This window comes from Chlamydotis macqueenii, chromosome 2, assembly GCF_036417535.1.
Source record: "Chlamydotis macqueenii isolate bChlMac1 chromosome 2, bChlMac1.mat, whole genome shotgun sequence".
Classification (NCBI taxonomy): domain Eukaryota; kingdom Metazoa; phylum Chordata; class Aves; order Otidiformes; family Otididae; genus Chlamydotis; species Chlamydotis macqueenii.
The window spans coordinates 73,262,440-73,282,042 of NC_141557.1; the positions used below are offsets into that span (position 1 = coordinate 73,262,440).

Genomic DNA, 19,603 nt, shown 5'->3' on the forward strand with positions numbered 1-19,603 from the left:
ATATTGTTTCAATTTTCTTCTGCTTTGTTTTCATGAGGAACCTTTGCATAACAATTTTTCAGATTCTGGAAGAAGCATGATGAATAAACAGTTTAAAAACATGTGTTAATTGTTTGAACTGAGTAATTTATATCAAGGTTAAATAAAAATAAGCTATATGATGGTTGACTTAGTTATTTCCCGCTGACACCATTTATTACAGCTGTAGTGCTAGTAGAGAATTAAGTATTTTCTAATTATGTGAAGCCTTTGGTTTAGGGTTTGGTTTTTGTGGGTTTTTTTTTTTGTTTGTTTGTTTTTTAAACAGAGAGATAGGGCCAAAAGAAATTGGATACGGCATTGATTTGACTGAATACAAGACTAGTGTAATGTCAATCTTATGCTTACACAGTGTCTTTTGGGGAGTAGAAGGCTGTTTTTTGCAAATCTTTCCATTGTTCTATTTTTAAAGTTCTTGTTAAGGAAACATTTCGATGTAGTGTTAAGGAATTGCTGACTTATGCACGGTTAATATTGGGGTATCAAATTTAAAAGCATAGCATGCAATTCCTTAAATTGCAGTAGTGAAAACATTATTGGATACCTCAGTTATTCTGAAAGTTCAGCTTTTGTTTAAAGAAAGAGTCTTGTAGTGCAAAAGAGGGGGGGAAAATTAAAAGCATGACTTAATGGAAACTTGCAGCATCTGAAACAATAGCTCTGCGATGCCGTCCCAGTCATTTCAGTGGCTTCCAGCACTGTTGCCAATGTTGATGCTTTCAGTGGCCTCAAGTTAACTCTTTTGCCATTCATTGAAACAGGAAAGGAAGAAGACTTGCCTGCTAGGGAAATTTTACGAAGCCTCAGCAACTCACCAGTCAGTTGGGAGAGAAAAGGCCCCCTGCAGCTGTGCTGTAATTTGGCTCAAGCGTTTGTAGGAAAATTACATCTTAATTCTTGAATAGTCGCTGAAAGTTTTTAGGCAAGTGAGGAATCACGACTTTTCAGTGAAATAGGGAACATACATGATGAAATACAGTTGAATTGGATTAAAATAATGAAGTAATACAGGGCTCTGACAGCACACAGAAAGTGTAGTGGGGAAATGAATGAGGGATCTTGCTGGATTTTCCTAAAAAGGAATCAGTGTGGAGAAAGCAGGCTTGTTCCCAAGTTAGGGAAATACTGCTATAATTGACAAATAAGTCACAAATAAGTGTACAACTTGTTGCCTAAGGCACTGACTTCAAGTCAGAATTGTAGTAAGCAGATCTAATAGCTCTCTGCCACCAAAAGAAGGAGCATCCTGCTCTTACATCCATTTCTGTCCCCAGTGTGTGCTTTGTGCTGCCACGTGCGCTTGTTGGACCCCTCTGCAAGCTGCTTAGCTGAGCTAATGCAGCATTAAATATCCCTGATGTAAAAATTAGGTTTGGTTTGGTGTGGGTTTTTTTAAGTAAATTTAAGAGAGCTTAAGGAGAATCTGGTTTCCAGCTGTGGTGCAAAGGAGAAAAAGGATAACTTGGTGGCTGGAGGGATGAGTGAGCCCCTTGCCCTTTCATGAGTGACCAGAAAGGACAAAGTTTGCTGCCACGAAACCCAGTTCTTATGCTCCTCTTCAGTCTCCATCTTTGCTATCTGATGTAACTGACCCCGCAGGGGTTCTGTGCTAGATAGTCTTTTTGTCATTTAGCAGTAGCATTTTGGGCTGGTAGAAGAAGGCTTAAATGGGATTTACTTAGCTATTTATCACAACTTATTTATTTATCACAACTTGAGTTTCCACTACAGCAGAGGGTTGTGTGAAGAGACAGATACAAAGGGGATTGTACCTGTAAAAAAAAGAAAACGAACAAAAAAAGGATGTTAGTCTCAAGCAAGAGCAGGGGAGGTTAAACAGAGGAATGTATGAAAGAGTTATAAACTTTCAAAATCTGTTTTCATTTTACTTATGTACCACCGTCTAGTTTAGATAATTAGAAGATGCTTTGGGGTTTTTGTTTTTTTTTTTCTTGTACCATTAGGTTTTAGGGCTTTGCTTTTCATTTTTGAAAGAAAGCTTTTAAAGCTGTATGTGGCAAAAGCATAGAGTGTATTAAGGTCGTTTGCTAAGTAAAATGAGTGGTTTCCCTTCAATATACAGTAGCTGTGCACGCTTGGATAGCTCCATGTGGAAAACCTGTAAGAAGAAGGTTTGTAAACATGTTCAGCTGTGTGAAGACCGACTGTGTCCAGCGCCTGAATAAGTTATTTGTTCAAGAGGCAGAGCGTTGCTGGCAGTTTTACCTGCCTTGGGCAGAGGCTGTTGAGGTCTCTGGGAGGCTTCCTCTGGAGCAGGCAGGCTTGGTGTTCATGTAGCATCAAGACAGTAGGTCTCTGCCTCTTGTTGCCCAGTACTGCCCCTGCTTTGCACCTGCTCTGGTGCTTTATGGAGCCTTTGTGCCCATTCAGGTGGCAAAACCTACAAAGAATGGCATGGGAAGAGCAATTTGATCGGCAGCAAGAGCAAAGCTTGGTCTTCTCAGGGTGGTAAGGTACCTGAGTAGGAGCATGGGAAGAGCAGGTCTTGTCCTCAAACCTATTCACTTTCCAACAGTGGTGTGACTCTGCTGACGTTAGGTGTATCTTTTTGATGCATCTGCATATCACACTGTGGGGATTGCAGATTTTTTGAAAGCCTGGGGTTGCTTGTATCCCTAGTTATTTACCTGTGTAGGCAGCATTTAGCGTTTGATCTAGATGATAGTATGCAGTGTAGGCTGAGACTTTTGTCACACAGAAATCTCTCTGGAATAGTTTGGATGGCAGCAGATAGCATCCCGGGGCTGTTTTACCAGGGAGATTGTGTATGGTTTAATTTCTCACAAGCATTTCCATGTACCATTAGTCAGATAACTCTGTCTACATATAAAAGCCTTTTTTTGTACTCTTTTTAAGACAGCATCCTGTCAAAACACTGCTGGATCACCAAGTATATGGCTGATAGATGCCCTGGGGTTTCGATTCTTGAGGAATGCCTTGGTGAGGAGGGAGACCATTTTTTTTGTCTGGGAGGAGGTGCTGATGATGCCTCGTACCAGAGGGTTTGTCTGGCCTCAGTTGGCTTTTGCAGGCCTAGCAGGGTCTTAGATTTCCCGATTCTTCATTAGCAGCAACCATTCATTTGCATAACTTGTATAACATTAGAAGAAATACTACATCCTAATGATGGATAACCTTGAGTAAAGAGAGTGAGAGGAGGGGAAGGAATTGATGCATGCTAAGCATGAGGTCTTTTTTTAATCAACATCAGGGAATGCAGGTCAGGCTTGTGATGAGAATTAAGTTCCTAATTCTGAGTGTTTGCCTAATGCCTTTCATCTACAAAACACTTCCACAAATACTCATTAGTATGAATTACAGCTTGGCGATTACGAAAACACGGCTGCGAAAGTCTGTGCAGATCGCTGATAACACAAAGCTCATAGTTGTGGTTTGTTTGGGGTTTTTTTTCTGTATTCAAGGTTTCATATGAGGTACTTCCCCTCTCTACCCAAGTGCTTTGTTTTCTGTAAATGTAAAATCTGAAGCATACACAGAGGTAACTGCCCAGTGTCTAGCATGTTCCCCGTGCCTTACGTATCTCTGAGGCAATGATGTTGTGTTCCCACCCTCAGCTCAACAGCAACTCATCTTCTGGTGGGCTGGGTTCATACGTTGGCTACGAGCAGTCTGCTTTGACCTTGCTGTCTTCAGTTCGCAAGTTAGAATCATAGAATGGTTAGGGTTGGAAGGGACCTTCAAAGGTCATCTAGTCCAACCCCCCTGCAAGGAGCAGGGACATCCCTGACTAGGTCAGGTTGCTCAGAGCCTCATCCAGCCTGGCCTTGAACGTTTCCAGAGATGGGGCCTCCACCACCTTTCTGGGCAACCTGTTCCAGTGTTCTATAACTTGCATCATAAAAAATTTTTTCCTAATTTCTAATCTAAATCTACCCCCTACTATTTTAAAACCATTACTCCTTGTCTTATTGCAACTGGCCCTACTAAACAGCCTCTCCCCATCTTTCTTGTAGGCCCCCTTGAGGTACTGGAAGGCCGCTATCAGGTCTCCCCGGAGCCTCCTCTTCTGCAGGCTGAACAGCCCCAACTCTCTCAGCCTGTCCTCATAAGAGAGGTGCTCCAGCACTTTTATCATCTTTGTGGCTCTCCTCTGGACCTTCTCCAACTGGTCCATGTCCTTGGCATTAAAAACATTGAATGGTTAATGCCAACAAGTTAAATCTTTGAAGTGCCCCACAGACGATGCTACAGCTGAAAAAAATGGTGAACCTGTCCTCATGCAAGGAGCCATGACATTGCCTTCTTACGTGTGACTTTGAAAAAGTGTGAACAGTGATATACATACTGGTGCACTCTTCTAGTTCCCGAAAGTGTTAAAAATTATAACCATGTGTCCTTTTCAGCCCTTCACCCCATATTTCATTGATCTTGTTCCATTTTCAGTAAAGCAAAATCCAAAGTTTTGAACGTGAATGCGTATATACAGCATACTTTACAGCTGCTGATAACAAACTGCTGAAATAATTGAATAGAAATGCTTCAGTGTGTGGAATTGGACTAAGATGTGAGATTTAAATGCTCTTTATCGTGCTGACATTCAACCTGATGGCTGGCTTGCAGCTGACAGACTACTTTGAATGGGTCTGTGAAAGCTGCCTACGAAAAGCAAGCTCGTATATTCTTTGTGGAAATGGCATATGGAGCTGACTAAAAGGGATCCTCGGTTCCACTGGAAAAGTTGTGGGAGTTGACACGTTGAAAAATTTTGGAAATCTCCACATAATGATCCAATTCTTGCTTAAAAATAGCCCTGTGCTCTGGTGCTTTGTACCATTCTCCTTGCACAGGAAGAGGGGCAAAAAGGAGAATTATAAACACTAGGCATGTGAGTAAGAGATGTGGAAGTCTCATATTCCTTTGACATAAAAGAGCCAAACTCTGCAGCAAATGCCCCCGTGTTCAGCGGCATCGTAGCTCTTCCTCCTCATCGGCGCTGCACCAACACATGCAACTACAAGTTGCAGCTGCAAAGCCTGCAAAGGAGGACTGCAAATCCTCACGCCCGCATTGCCACTAATAATTTTTGGAGCAGTTTCTTCCTAGTCCTCTGGTCGGGCTGGTTTTGTGGATCTCAGCAGCCGCTGTGGGGATGCAAGGTGGAGGGACTTGGAAGTTCACTGTGCTCCTGCGAGTGTTACTGTCAGTTTGCCAAGGCATAGGGAAGTGGCGTGAGCCCTGATTAGTGCTTGGTCTGTGTTTGTTAGGCTTGCCCTCAACAGCATGGCTAAGAAAAGAACGTTTTTTGAGCCTGCTCCTCCTGCAGATGGCTGAGAAGCGCATATCTGTTGAGAAGAAGGGAGCTCTGCAGTAAGCTCTGTTGCTGTATGCTGTGGATAAATAATAATATACCATGCTATATGTAACGCGTAATACCATATGCTCTACTGTGCTACTACTGAAAGCTTTGAGAAGTTGTTTTTAATCCACAAGGTATTTGTTTATGGCCTTACTGTAGTTCCTAGATCTTTCCTTATTCACCTTTGGTGTCTTGAAAATGATGTCTAAACCAAGTAGTAATACATCATGTGCTGTCCATGCTTAATCTCATCGGAAATGAACTTGTCAGTGCAAAACTGACAGAGGAGTCTGGGGTTTCGGAAGCAAAAAAAAAAGGAGAAGAATGAAACAAGCATTAAAAACGGACGGTAATATTTGGAACGGAATGCATGACTTGTTCCCCTCTTTGTTAGCTGTTATGTCCGTCTAGCATTGTATCCATCCTGGCTTTTAACACCACTTCTCCCTACTTTTTTCTTTTTAGGTTTGGTCGACGGCCTGTATTACTCTTCTCTGTCATATTCATTTTGATATTTGGACTGACTGTGGCACTCTCAGTGAACGTGACCATGTTCAGCACACTCAGGTTTTTTGAGGGGTTTTGCCTCGCTGGAATAGTCCTCTCCTTGTACGCACTGCGTGAGTATGCCTTCATCACCCATCCAAATGTGTCTTTATTGAGTATGTGGTTTCCTGTTCTCTGGCTTCTAGCTTTCATCCAAACAGATCAAACCAGAATCATATGGACTGAAAAAGCTTTAGCTTAAGTTTTTGTAAAGAGGTAGGAATTTTGCAGCTATCTCTAGGTTGTACAGAGCAGTCTGTGAAGCTGTTTAAATGAGCTCTCGAAAGAGTTATAAGGTGTTTTGGTTTTGCTTGTTGTTATTTAAACCTAGAAGTCATCTGTGTCATGCCCATAATGTGTAAGGGGAGTGGATTTCACCTTGCAGTATTGAGCTCAATAGGACACTCCCCACTTCTGCTATCTCTAGCAGTATGTATTCTGGCACTTTTTCAGAAATTCCTCTGTTACTTGCAGCAAGAGATCCCATGTCCCTACCTCAGGATTGTAAAGTACAGCAAAAACACTTGAGAAGAGCCTGAAGTCCTTTTATCAATAATGTTTTGGGGTTTTTGTTAGTTTTGTCTGTTTCATGTGAGGAGAAAAACAACTGAGAGGAAGTTGGGGGAAAGATTGTAAGAAATGTCTACATGCTCATACCTGGGGTGACTGGTAAACTTGTAGCCAAAACACTTGAAAATCCCTTTCCCGTGCCTTACCTTTGGAGAGTACATGAGTGATACCACTAGCCTAATCTGTGTCCCCTGGATACAGAGGCTCCAGAGACCTGCATCTGCTTGTGCTTCCTTGGCTGTTTGTAATTAACAGGTAGTACTGCACCAACCAAGGAAAATGCAAAATTTCCTCCTTTTTATTATGACTGTGGAACAGTATTATCTAACTATATCCTGGAAGTTGCTGTACAGATCTTCATAAATTTTTATTTGCTCCCTATTGTAGATGGTGTCTAACCCATCAAGAGTTAGCACAATGTCCTTACCCTGCATGGAGTGCTCCATAGTATGAAGTTCCACAGTATTTGTTTTGATTTTGGTGCGCACCAAGGGGAAAGAAGCCTGACTATACAAAAGTTTGTTCTGGGTTGTACTTTGTTATGGCTGAATTGGCACCCAAGATACATATTTTTTTTCTTCTCTTGCCTTTGGTTGTATAATTTCTATTGAGAATTTTTCCCCAAAAAACAAAACTGCCACTGAAAATATCACATTTATTGGGAAGTGTCTTAACCTGTGTGGTTCTCATAGGAGAGGTCTTCAGCCATTACCAATATGATATTCAGCTGGAAATTAGGCTTGTTGGGTTTTTTTTTCACAGCCCAATGCAGCATGTTAGTTTTTCTTGATTGGTGTTTGAGTTTTGTGGGGTTTTTTTGGTTGTTTGTTTGTTTTTACTTTAAAGAGAGTCATTGCAGGTTTTTGTGGAGAAATACCATCTAAGTAAAAGTTTCAGAGCAAGAGAGTGCCTGTGTCACCTTAGATCAGACAGTAGCTTGCCAGCCAAGGCTTTTCTTTCAGCAAATGGGAGATGCTGGTTGGTTCATGCTCTGCTTAATCCAGAGCAAGGATTTGAGACTGATTTCCCCCCTATAATTCAAGTGTTTGCTATAGCCACTGCATGTCTGTATCCATTGCAAATGGGCAGCTGCCTGGATAGACCATGAGTAGAGCTAGTAAGTGTTAAGAGATGTGTGTGAAATTAGCTGCAGTCTGAATATGCATCCCTGGTAAATCTTCTGACCACCTAGTTAATAAGGAGGTGAAGGGAGTGGATTTTTCTGTATTAAATGTTTTCATTTAAACAACAACAAATTGTCATCTTGGTATGGAGTCATGGCAGAGGATTAATCCTTACAGTCTTCAGAGAATGGGAGGAACAGGAATTTTCTGTTTGTTTTGTTGTTGGTTTTGATTTTAGTACTTGTGATCTGTTAGGCTTCCTCTCAATTTAGATTTACTATCTTTCCCTTTCTGCTACACTCTGTGGCCTGCCATTGCACTCCTTTGTTGAGTCATCTTCCATTTCATAGCACCTCTTGCCTCTCTCTTAATGGCCTTGATTTCTTCTGGTGGTTTGCTGCCCCTAAATTCCCGGCTGGCTGCCCTGAGCAGAACAATAGGAAGTGAGAAGTTTGATCTGCTAGATGCAGTCGTTAGCTGAAGTTTGCGAAGCTGCTGTGCAAAAGCAGAACTGTACAGGCTTGCGTAGCCTGCAAAGGTAATGAGCCTGCCACAGGGATCCTTTTACACCGTGTTGAGCTTGCTAGTTGTGCTTGGATTTATGGCCTGCCCAAGGGAAATTGTAAATAAGTGCTGGATGCTTTGGGAGTGGGAAGAGCACCAGAGTGCTGTCTTTAAAACACGGAGCTGCCAAGGTTGAGCTGCCCTCACCATTCAAACCACACTCTTCTTAATAGCCTAAGGGTGTTCTCCTGCCTGTCTGCCCTGAGATGCAGTGGGCCCAGGGATAAGCCTTGCCTTCTGTGGGACGGCATTGCTCAGTGCCCAGCCATCTGTGCTCCTCTGCGGGCTTTCCTCAGTGTCATAGAGAGCTTCTTGTGGCCTCCACGTTACAGCCTCTTGGCTGGAGCTGCTTGGGACTTGTCTAAAGAAACCACTTTTGGATGTTGATTTGTTTAAACTGAAAAGTTTTCCTGCAGCTGCTGTAGTTTTGTTGGAAAGGATGTTTCAGGTGAAATTTCTTGTGAACCTGCAGGGAGAGATGGGCTTGGTGCAGGTGATGGTGCTTGCTGCAGAGAAATAAAGCTGGGGCTTTTGCTGTCTTCCAGAAGTGGTTTCCTGCCCTGTACCCAACCTTCAGTGGCTTCCTGTGCTCCTGAGCAGCTGGGACACACCTTGCATGGTGAGGCACCCACAAGGTCCTCAGGAAGCTCTCCCCATGGCGACAAAGTGGCTCCCCATATGCTATGCTTGGTAGTAGCACAGAGCTGAAGCTCTTTGCTGCTTTACGCTGGTTAGGTCCCCTGCTATGTCAGCTGAGCGGATTTCTGCAGAAATGGGCTGCCCTTTGTTGGAGAAGGGTCCTGGGAGCAGAGGCAAAATCTCCTGGAGAGAGAAATGGTTGGAGGGATGCTAAGGAGAACTCTGGCTGCAGTAGTTGGAAGGGGATGTGTGACCTGCCCAGCGGTTAATTGTAGAAAAGAGTGTAGACTGGAGGGCTGGAGAAGGACAGGTTGTTTAAGATGAAGCTGAGGAAAAGCTGGTTTTTTGAGTGTCTTTTGTCCTGGTGTTTGCTGCATGCATGTCTAGGGAGGGAGGATGGGCATCCTGCACCAGCTGGCTTGGCATGGTTGGGTGCACGGCACTGTGACCTGCTGCCCACCCAAAAATGAGGAGGTTGGAGTTCACCAGTTGGGGTGGAAAGCACTGTGACCAGTCTTGTGAGGAGTTTGCTTTCGCCAAGAGCAAGGGGAAGAGGTGTGGGAGCCTCTGAGCAGGTGCCCATGTGCCCGAGTAATGCCTCGGCTGGTGTCTGTGGACTCTTGCAGCAGGCAAGGTACGGCACTCTTACTGCAAATAGCTCTGCTTGCTGGTTGCAACTCACGTGGCTCAAAGTACACTTGGCAAATGTGGAAGTCATGGGAGAAAGCAAATATGATTATCTGAAGGATGGGAAGGGTGTTAGTTATCGGTCACTTTAGTCTCACTGGGGCATTGCCTCAGATGTGACCCTGGGGCAGCCTTTTCCTGTGTGCTTGTGCAGAAGTCCAGATGCTATGGCTGACTCAGTGCAGGTCCCTTCCTTTGGGCTGGCTGTCACAAGATGGCATGAGCTGATGCAAGAGGTCTCATGGCTGAGGTCACGAGTTCCCCCTCCCCGTTCTCCCCATCTCTTCTCACATGCTGCTGCCCAAGCCATGCTGGCACCAACGTCTGCCCCAGCCTTCTGAGGGGAAAGTCACCCACCTTAAATCATAGAATGGTTTGGAGTGGAAGGGACCTTTAAAGGTCATCTAGTCCACCCCCCTTGCAAGAAGCAGGGACATCTCCAACCAGATCGGGTTGCTCAGAGCCCCATCCAACCTGGCCTTGAATGTTTCCAGGGATGGGGCATCCACCACCTCTCTGGGCAACCTCTTCCAGTGTTCCACCACCCTCATTGTAAAAAATTTCTTCCTTGTATCAAGTCTGAATCGCCTTCCTTTTATTTTAAAACTATTACCTCATGTCCTATCCCAACAAGCCCTCTGGAGAAGACCAAGTGTGCTCTTGTCAGTGGGGTGCACCTTCTGGTCTCGCCTCCTGTTCCTTTGGGAGATCTTCTGCTGAGCATCACATCCCTCACACTGCCTGAGCCTGGGGGATAGAGCAGGAGCGTGGCCCCGTCCTGTGCAGGGCCAGTTAAATGGGTAAAGAGAAGCAAGAGTTCCGTTCCAGCTGATCCCTTCCTCTGCTGTATCTGTCTCCTCCCTGGTGTCCCTGCTTTTGACTCTTTCTGGAGTCGAAGCTAGGATGATATTAATTAAACTATTTAAGGGAGAGGAGGGGTGGGGAAGAGCAAATGCTCTTGGCAAATGCTCCTGGCAGGTTTAACGTGAGCCTCTTGTTAAAGTGCCGCGCGCCATCACTAATGGCTACACCTGAACTCAGACAGCCCAAGCCCTGGCGTGGATTTGCACACAATTGCAGGCTGTTCAGCAGTTTCATGGGTGACTGAGCTACAGATTACGCTGCAAAATTAGAAAGCCTAGACTTGAATGAGCCAGGAAATAGGCTCTGGAAATAGCTTTGCTGAAAGGAAGACAACAGCTGCTCAGTGAGGAAGCAGGGGTGCCCCTCTGATGCATTGTAGCAGGATGAGTAGGCACATTGTTTTCTCCTGCCATGTTAGGAGAAGAAAAAAAAAAAGGTAGAAAAGCTGTTGAAAATCATAGGTTGTGTTTCAAAAACCTGGAGAAGCTTGGCAAAGGCTTCCAGACCGGTTAAAATGTCCCACTGTGATGTATCTTTTTCGTTTATAGTTAGATCAGTCTAACCTGCTACTTCTGTAAATTGCACAGGCACTGATCTGAGAGAGGCTAAATGTGGCTGCTTAGGATTTCTGGGTTTTTTAACACGTATCCTGGAAAGCTAGAGTGGCATGCTAGAAAGCTTGCTCCAGGATGAAGGATGAGCAAGTGCTAAAATGAAGCATGGACGCCTCTGGGTGTTGGGCTGATGTCAGGTTTATAAAATGATTTTGCTTCCAGTCAGGTGTCAATAAAAAGGGTGAGATTTTTCTCTCTTCCCCTTCTCCCCACGGCTTCCTTTTTTTTTTTCTCCCGCTCTTCCCCTTCTTCCCAGAAGTGTATAGGCTCAGATCCTGGAGCATCCCAAGCTTATAATTCCTACATCCCTTGGAGTTTGAGTGGTCTAAACAATATAATTGCTTGATTTATTTTCCATTTTCCTCTCCCGACTCTTCAGTAGCAAGCATGTCCTCGGCTAGGCAGGGCAGGTGAAGCTGCAGGATCTGAAGTTATTCTGTATAATCTGAACTGGCTCAATGAACAACTCTGCAATGCGTTCCCAGATCGGACGATCGTGGAAACCATCCGACCGCTTTCCAGTGCGTTGATGTGTGCTTTAGCTCTGTGGTAACTTGCAGTTCTCTCCCCTGATGATGGGTCTCTGATAAGATCCAGGTTGGTAAGCCACCTGCCTTCTGTTCATGTAACCAGCCTTCCCTTGCTCTGAGCTGCTGGAGGCAGATCTAGTGGGAGCCATCACAGAGGGATGGACTGAACAAAAAATCTGTCTGGATCACCCTAAAGTGACTATTAATTGTTAAATGATACATCTTTGTTTAAGGAGCAGCCACAGGCTGGTCTTCTAACACTGAGATGGGATGTGAGTTTCTGGAAACAGCACCTCTGTATTTTTACTAGCTTTGTGCGAGAGCTGTTAAAAAAAAAAAAAAAACAAAAAACAAAAAAACAAAAAAAAACCCAGAATGAAGTAGGAGCACTACAGCTGCTCAAAGAAAAAAAAAAAAAAAGACAAGACTGTACAAGCCTTTTATCAAATGCCTGGGGGCTCAATTTATGCAAGAGTGGAAAAGGTTATTGGAATTACAGTACTCTCCTTTTAAGTATAAATCTTCCTTCTCTACATTGATTCCTTCAGTACAATCAAATGATGACTCCTCGTATAATCTGTTGGCCACCACCTCCTCCTTACTTCCTCTGAATTTCCTTCCCTTTTCTGATGGTCAGAATGGGTGTGAGCTCTTCTAGGCACAGGGTTTCTGCCGTTAGGGCACGGGCTGTCATCCTTATTTTTAAACCCTAAATACCATGTTCTGGAGCAGAGGTGCCCTTGGAGCACTGCGAACATTGTCCCGAACCTGTAGCATTGGAGACAGTCTGTTTGAAGTGAATTTATACAGGATTTTAAAGTATGCTAAAGGGGAATAAAAGAAGGATCTTTCTAAAGCTCCTTGGGAGGTTTGAAGATGTTTAGTTAATGCAGAAATTGCAGCAGGATCTAATTTTAATCAATTTTTCCATTTCAGTTGCTGAAAATCTTATGTCTTGTCAATGAGACAAAAAGCCCAAGGAATTAATTTTATTTGAGGTACTGCTTGTATGACTGGTCAATTGGGAATGCAATTAAGATGCAACACTGCAGTTGTTATACTTGTGGTGATGACAATCAGATGAGATTAGAGTACACTTGCAATTTCCTCAGCTCAAAACACAGCTTGCATTTACCATTTAAAGCATCTGTCTTTTTAATTGTTCCAGACTAGCTCCGGCAGTTTGGGTGTGCTCAGTATGTGAAATCTTACCTTCTGTCATGCAAATACTTGTAACTATAACTGTTCAGGGTTGTAATGACACTTTAAGGGAAATTTATTGGTTTTTTTTTTTTTAATTTGAGGAGTGGCAAATAGACTCACAGGTCTCATCCCTGTTGTGCAGCTAAGAGCTCACTGCCACTGAAAGGAAATGGGGATGGCTTCTCTCTTCCCCTTCCAAATTCCTTTGCATTTTCTCAGCTGCTCATACGACAGCAGCTTCACACTACAAGGGGATGTTTAAGATGGGTGTGTAGTTAAGTCCAGAAAGTTGCCTTTCACTTGCAGCTGCTTGACTCAGCTAAAGTGGTGTTAGAGCCTTACTGTAAGGGTGAATTGTAAAGTGTCTCTTCTCTCTGCTCTTTTTTTTTTCCCCCTTGTTTTAAGACAGCTGCTAAATGGTTTTTCCTTGCCATGTAGACCCAAGCTAGCGTTCAGCCTCATGGAGGTTTGCTGATAGCAGAGGCTTCACATAACTCATGCGCGTGCATCTGTGTGAGCCCTGTCCAAAGTGACTGATGTCACTGTCGGGATGTGGGTGGTCTGTGTCTTGCAGGGTCCTTGGGCTGCTGTGCCCCTGTCAGCCTCCCTCCTGAGAGCGGGTCTCAGTTGTCCTGCCAGGGAGTCCTCCCCGCTGGAGTAGAGCACTTCACCGCGGCTGTGGGGTCTGCTCCTTCTCACCAGTGCAGAGCCTCCCCACTATGACCTACCCAGTCCCTGAGCCCCAGCTGCTCTGCTTATTCCAGCAGGGAAAAAGTTATGTACTTTGCAGTTATGTACTTTGCAGTTGAGGGTTTGATAGTGCAGCAATATTGTGTCACTGATGTATGTCTGATACTGTTACGGGTTTATGATTAATCCCATACTTCCATGATCTGAGAGATATGTGCTGGGTTGTTTTTTTTTTTTTTTTCCTCTGAGAATACAGGTCGTTCAGAGACTGGGATGTGCAAACTCTATCAGTTGTGATTTTTTTTTTTCTTTTTTTTTTCTTTTTCATAGCAGGAAACAATTTGTTGCAGAGAGCATCAGAGAGAAGTCATACATATAAAGCCTATTCTGCTAAGTCTGTTGGCTTACTGAGTTTTAGCTATCCTGTTCCTCAGCTGCATTCTTATACTCGGCAGAACTTGAAAACTGGACGGGCTAGTTTTGGAAATGAGACGGGCAGCAGCGAGCTCAGGAGCTGCCCTTAAGGCAATCGGCATTACAGGGTTGAATTTTTTCTCCAGCAGCTTCTTCCAGTGAGGCACAGGTATACGCACATTTCTCTTGTGTGCGTGTGTTAACTTCACACTGCAAAAGGAAGCACGCATGGGTTCATAAATCACCTATGGATGAATAGTGCTTTACTTCCCTTTCCTGCCTGTCCCTACTGGTTAGCTCGTCCGGAAAATGCAAGCCAAAGTGTCGTGGCAATAGGATGTGCATAGAGGAAAAACCACGTGCATGAGGAAGGTGGATTTAGAAGTTATCTGTAGTGACTCGAGTATTCAAGTCCAGCAACAAATGTCAGCACACAAATTCACATAAATATTTATGTGCCTTTCAAGAGGAACTGTAATTTAACAAGGCTAGCCAAATTTCCATCCCCAGTCACGCAGACATGACTCCTATTTTCTCGCTTACAAATAACATAAGCCCATGGGATTTTTACTAGTTCAAGTTAATTAAATTTCACTCAAAGCATGAAATTTGCAGGCAGCGCTCGTTGCAGCATTTCTACAAATGCATATCATTTAGTCAGATACAATAAAAAGTTCACTTTTGTTTTAAATCTTCGTTTTATTTGTTACCACTCTACAGAATTTAATCATACATTCTGTACCAATCCTCATATCACTCATTTTTCTTTTTTAAAGAAAACTGCTCGATGTTGCATTGCAGATGAACTTGTTTGTAAGTCATATGCTGCAATTACTGATGGACCTAGAAGTATGAGCTATGTTTTTGTATTTTGAGAACATCTGGTCCCTTCTTAAATGAATTGTACATACACTTACGTAGTTTTTAGAGATAATTTGAGGCATAAGTGCTTGCTAGTAACTTGAAAACTTGTTTGCCCACATTCTTTGAATTCTGGCTATGGTATGAATTGTAAGAGAAGAAATCAGTTTACTGAAGTCTCACAAATGATGTGCAAATCCTCTCAAGCAGGACTCCAGTTTTGCATGTATGAGCTGTATGTCTGCTTTAGCCACCCATACGTTCCGTAAGGAGTCTTTCATGTTGAAAAGACTTGGTAATAAAACAGGTAGTGTCACAGAGAAAAAGAGTGTTTGAAAAAGGTCTCTGGCTTGGATGTGTAGCTGTCCCTTGATGAACAGTATCCGCGCTGAACTGTGGGAGGGAGCATGGTCCAGTATTTGCACCAGAAATTCTGGATCCATATTCCTGTGCCTCTCTGCATGATTTTCCCAGCTCCTGGATGCCCGAGCATCTCTCTCTAACTGGCTTGTGTTTGGAGGAATTCAGGGCAGACTAACCATCCTTGTGGCTTATCCTTCCAGCTTTCTGTCCTACTCCTGTGGCAGAGTTCACCCTCTTGTAGGGCAACCTATTGGCTTGTACACTGATGCCTCGGCCATCTCCCATACAGTCAGGCATTTAAGCACAAATACATCTCCATCAGTTCCTTTTTCTCCTCACATTCGATATATTAGGTGAAGGACATGCATTTAATTCTCCTGCTGTTTATTCTCCAAGGAGAATAATTGCTGTCAGAAGCAGCAGCAGTGGAGTACAATGTCTGTATGTCTTGGCCAGCTGGAGATGTGGGAAGTGCCTTGGTGCGGTGGAAGAGGGCAAGCTCTGCTGGAGCACTATGTGCTGCAATTAATAATTCTGTTAAAAATGCAGACTTGAAGACCTGTGTGCTCTGGCACTATTGAAGACCTGTGTGCTCTGGCACTAAGGCATAGGTACGTTACTTTATGTACCATCTGTTACCCAAACACTTGAGGCTAATTCTGTAGAGGAATGAGGGTGGCATTTTCTCCATGAAGCATTTGGCCCAATAGATATTTAAGCACATGGCCCAGGGGTCCTTGTCTAAAATAAATAAATAAACGAGTCTCCAGAGTTTTCTGCTTGATGTGAAACTACTGTCCAGAAGGAATGATGTGCCGCTCTGTCAGCTTCTCTTTAAGGGCCTTCTCCAGTTCCAGTGCTGCTTCCACCCTGATTTCTGTCCTGTACTGGTAGGCAGTGTAGCTGTCTCCTGGGTATAGAGCACTCAGCTTACAGCTTTGTAAGATAAGTTAGAAGAAAGAAAAGTAACAAAAACCATACAGGAAGCAGAATCAATAATGTGGCAGGCAAAAAGCAATATAAGGGAAGAAATGGATTTTTTTATTATAGCAAACAAAAATGGATTGAAGGCAGGGAGGAAAAACGAGCAACTTTAAAAGATTGCATAATGGTAGAAGTAGCTTATGTGGTGAAATTGCAACCAACGTTCCTAATAAAATCTCATTTTGGCTTCATTTATAGCTTTGACTTCGAAAAGGAGGTTTTGTCTAGAACTTGGCTGATTTGGTTTTCAAGGCACAAAACCAAATCTGTGTTTCTAGGAAGCTTGAGGAGAATTAATTAAGAGTTTTTGAATTATATATCCATTAAAAATGAATGTGCTTTGAAAGTTAAATAAATAAAGCTGTCAGTGTTAGTCATCTATTGGAAAAAAATTACTTCTGTTGTATCTGTACAGTAGGGAAACCTAATTATTGCACTCCAGTGCTTTGGAATTTGGGCAGGAGAAGCTTTGATTATATGAACCTTCACTCTACCCATGTGAGTCTTTTCAGAAGTCGTGTGAGTTCAGAGTTGTGAATCAGCCTGAAGTGTTGTCCCATCCTTGCTTATTTTTTTTTTTTTTAGTGCCTGTGCTAAGTCTGGAAGAAAATATGTAAAGTTCAATGTGCATCTTGTAAACTTTAAATCTGATGGATTTGACTTTTTCAGGAGACAAACATCACCTTTCTTGACTGAGTGTTGCATTTCGATAAAATTAGGTATTCATGCAGCTGCCTTTCCTCCCTTCCTGACTGTGCCTTAATGTTCTTCTTTGGCTGAGGCTAGGTGCTTCACATGGGTCTGGGGTCAGTAACATGAGGCAAAGCAGAGAACAAGAATAGCCAATGCATGACCCAAAGAGGCAAAATGAAGAAAATAGAATACGTAATATGTACCACAGCTGCCTCTTCTCTCTTGCTGCTGGTAAGAGAGAAGGTGACAGATACTTTTCTAAAAGAAGAAATCTGCTTCTATCCAATGAATAATAGCAGCAATTAAAGATTTTTGTATCCTAGTTATTTTGGAAACAAAACCACGGCCATACAAAGCAGGCAGTGTGTCATGCTAGCTTGTGTGAATCTGAGTAGCTCTGCTGTCTCCGTGCTGTACTTTGCTGGGATCCTGGCTGGAAGTTTCAAGTGGGACTTGCTCTGGGGATACTTGTGCCTTTTCCTGCCAGGACAGCTTTTGCGTATGACTTCTGTCTGGATTAGGAAACATTTATTTGCCAATAGTCTCTGTCCCCACTTGAGGCCACCAATGCATGTCCTGTTTGGTCGCAAGCCAAGAGCTGTGGTGTGGCTCTGCTCGCAGCAGTGCGGTGCAGATGAAATCCCTCACAGACGTCCACTTCCTTGAGAAATAACCCACCTGCCTGTCCAAAGCGGGAGAGGGCCTTTTATTTATCTGTGTATACAAAAAAAAAAAAGATCCTTTTTCTGCCCTGATTGCTGGGAGCAATTAAAATTTGGACTGGCTGAAAGCTTTTGCCCTGCTCTCTGCAGGAGAATCTGGCAGCATCTCAGGGATGAGCATGCGCTGAGGAAGGAGGAGAGCAGGAGCGGGTGAACGGAGAGTCAAGGAGAGAGGAGGGGACTGCAGGAGCCACGATACAAATTCACCTTGCCGTGGTGCCCTGCTGTAGATGCAATTTAAGAGCCCTTGTGCCTCGCTTGTAGGGCAGATGGATCGATTCTTGCAAGCTTATTGCGGCAACCTTAGGTCAGGAAATTCTCTTGGTGGAAACAGATTAGGCTGTTAGAAGTCACCGGGAAGCTTGCCTTTATTCAGTGTGGGTCACTCTTGAATGTGGGATTTACAACTTCTTTCTTGCAGGCTTTTTAAAGTTTAGACAGTGTTTAGTTGCATCTTGGCAGAGAGAGCAGGTCTAATATGTTTAGAAACTTGTGTCTTGGACAGGTTAAGCTTTCCCCCAAGATAGCTGTCTTTGTATAGCATATGGAAGTCTTTCCACCACTTCTAGGCACTGACTTGTCTTGGAGAAGAGTGGATAAACTGGCAGTAGAGAAAAGGGTTTTTCAAAATAATTTATAGAGATCTAAATGGCTTTAACTTTATTTACTCCAACTTTCGAGTGAGGATACCAGCTTCGGATTTATTTAAAACTTCTGAAGCTCAGTTGGAGAACCAAATATGATCAGGTCTTGGTTATGAGTTTTCCACTTTTCTGGCTGGCTTTTCTTAGCAACGTCCAAATTAGTGAGCAAATAGAAGCCTCTGGTCTGCTGATGACAACAAATAATCTGTGATTCAGAGTAAAACATCTTGATCATGGACTTGGCAGTCCTAAGCCTTCAGGAGCAGAAATGCAGACCATCAATCTGATATTACAGTACTGGAAAGACCCACTTGCTTTGAAAAGGTCTTTTTGTTGCAGTCCTGTCAATTTTGCTTCAGTAAATTTTACCCTTTAAGGAGATTTTGGTTTGGACTTTAGAATAAAAAAGAAGGCTAGGGCTTGAACTGAGGGGCAGAGATGATGGTGTTTGTGTCTAGGATAAAGATGATGAAAAACACTCTGTGCTGAATTGTCTGACCAGCTCATGTGACTTGATCTACTCAGAGCATTTGCAAAGTCTTTGGGACTGTCATGGTGTTCTTTTGGGTTTTTTTAGTTGTTGTGGGTTGGGGTTTTTTTCCCTACTTGCTTAACTAATTTCTTATTGATACTTAGGTGAATGCCTGAGAATGTCTGACTATAACATTGCCATGTCTGTTTTAAAATATTATACTGTGTAGAATGGGAAGTTTCTGGATTTATATGTCCAGGCTTCAGCTTTGTCTCCCATTTGTTTTGTTATAAATGATAGTACTGAAAAGAGTGAGTTTCACTTTCTCAGCACTGGAATAGTGCTTGTTCTTTGGAAAACACATGTATGAGAAAGGTGTGCTACAACGCTTGCTGTAATATATTAGGAGAATTCACTGAGATTTGTAAGATTTATGTGAAAATGAGTTTGTCCTGATGATTCTGAATTCCGAATATTGGTCTGCAAAATATTATGCACAATTCTAATTTCAAATAATAGAATTTTAGTGACTTAAATTTAAGATACTGCTATAATAAACTATAATAAGGTTAAATACCAAAAGAAACAATCTCTAACTTGTTTTTTTTAATACTGCATTGCAGTTGTACTTGCACAATGTGTAACTGGTATGAAATCATACTGTTGGGATGTAAACCCTGAGACAATTTCAAGACAGGCATTTAGTGTAAAATGAATTAGATTTGATTTCACTGAAAAGCTAAGTGTAAAATTATTATAAATTTGAGAAACCTAAACATACAAACTGTCAAAACTTTCATTTTCCATTTTTTTCTGTGAACTGGTGGATCAGGGCAGGAGTAGAATGTGGCTGGTGAAGCTGTTTTGCGTTGTCTCTACCTGGAGAGGTCGGCAGCGGCGCCGTCTCCTCTGAAACCCACTCATCCTACCCCAGTGCAGGTTTATGTTGAGGGGTACTGTTAGTGTGGTGTGGGTCTGGGGGCCAGCAGAGCTGCTGCCTATGCGTCCAATACCCAGAATACTGGTGTTTTCCTGCCAATCT

General features: G+C 43.1%; 1 protein-coding gene across 2 annotated transcripts in view; it reads left to right on the forward strand.

Annotated features, from left to right (window-relative positions):
* SLC22A23 (solute carrier family 22 member 23) overlaps window positions 1-19,603 on the forward strand; it is a 116,725-nt gene that overhangs the window by 17,636 nt on the left and 79,486 nt on the right. For both annotated transcript variants that reach the window (XM_086740273.1, XM_086740274.1), the window contains exon 3: window positions 5,843-5,997. In XM_086740273.1, the coding sequence (XP_086596399.1) occupies window positions 5,843-5,997 (155 nt within the window). The remainder of the gene's footprint in view (window positions 1-5,842; window positions 5,998-19,603) is intronic.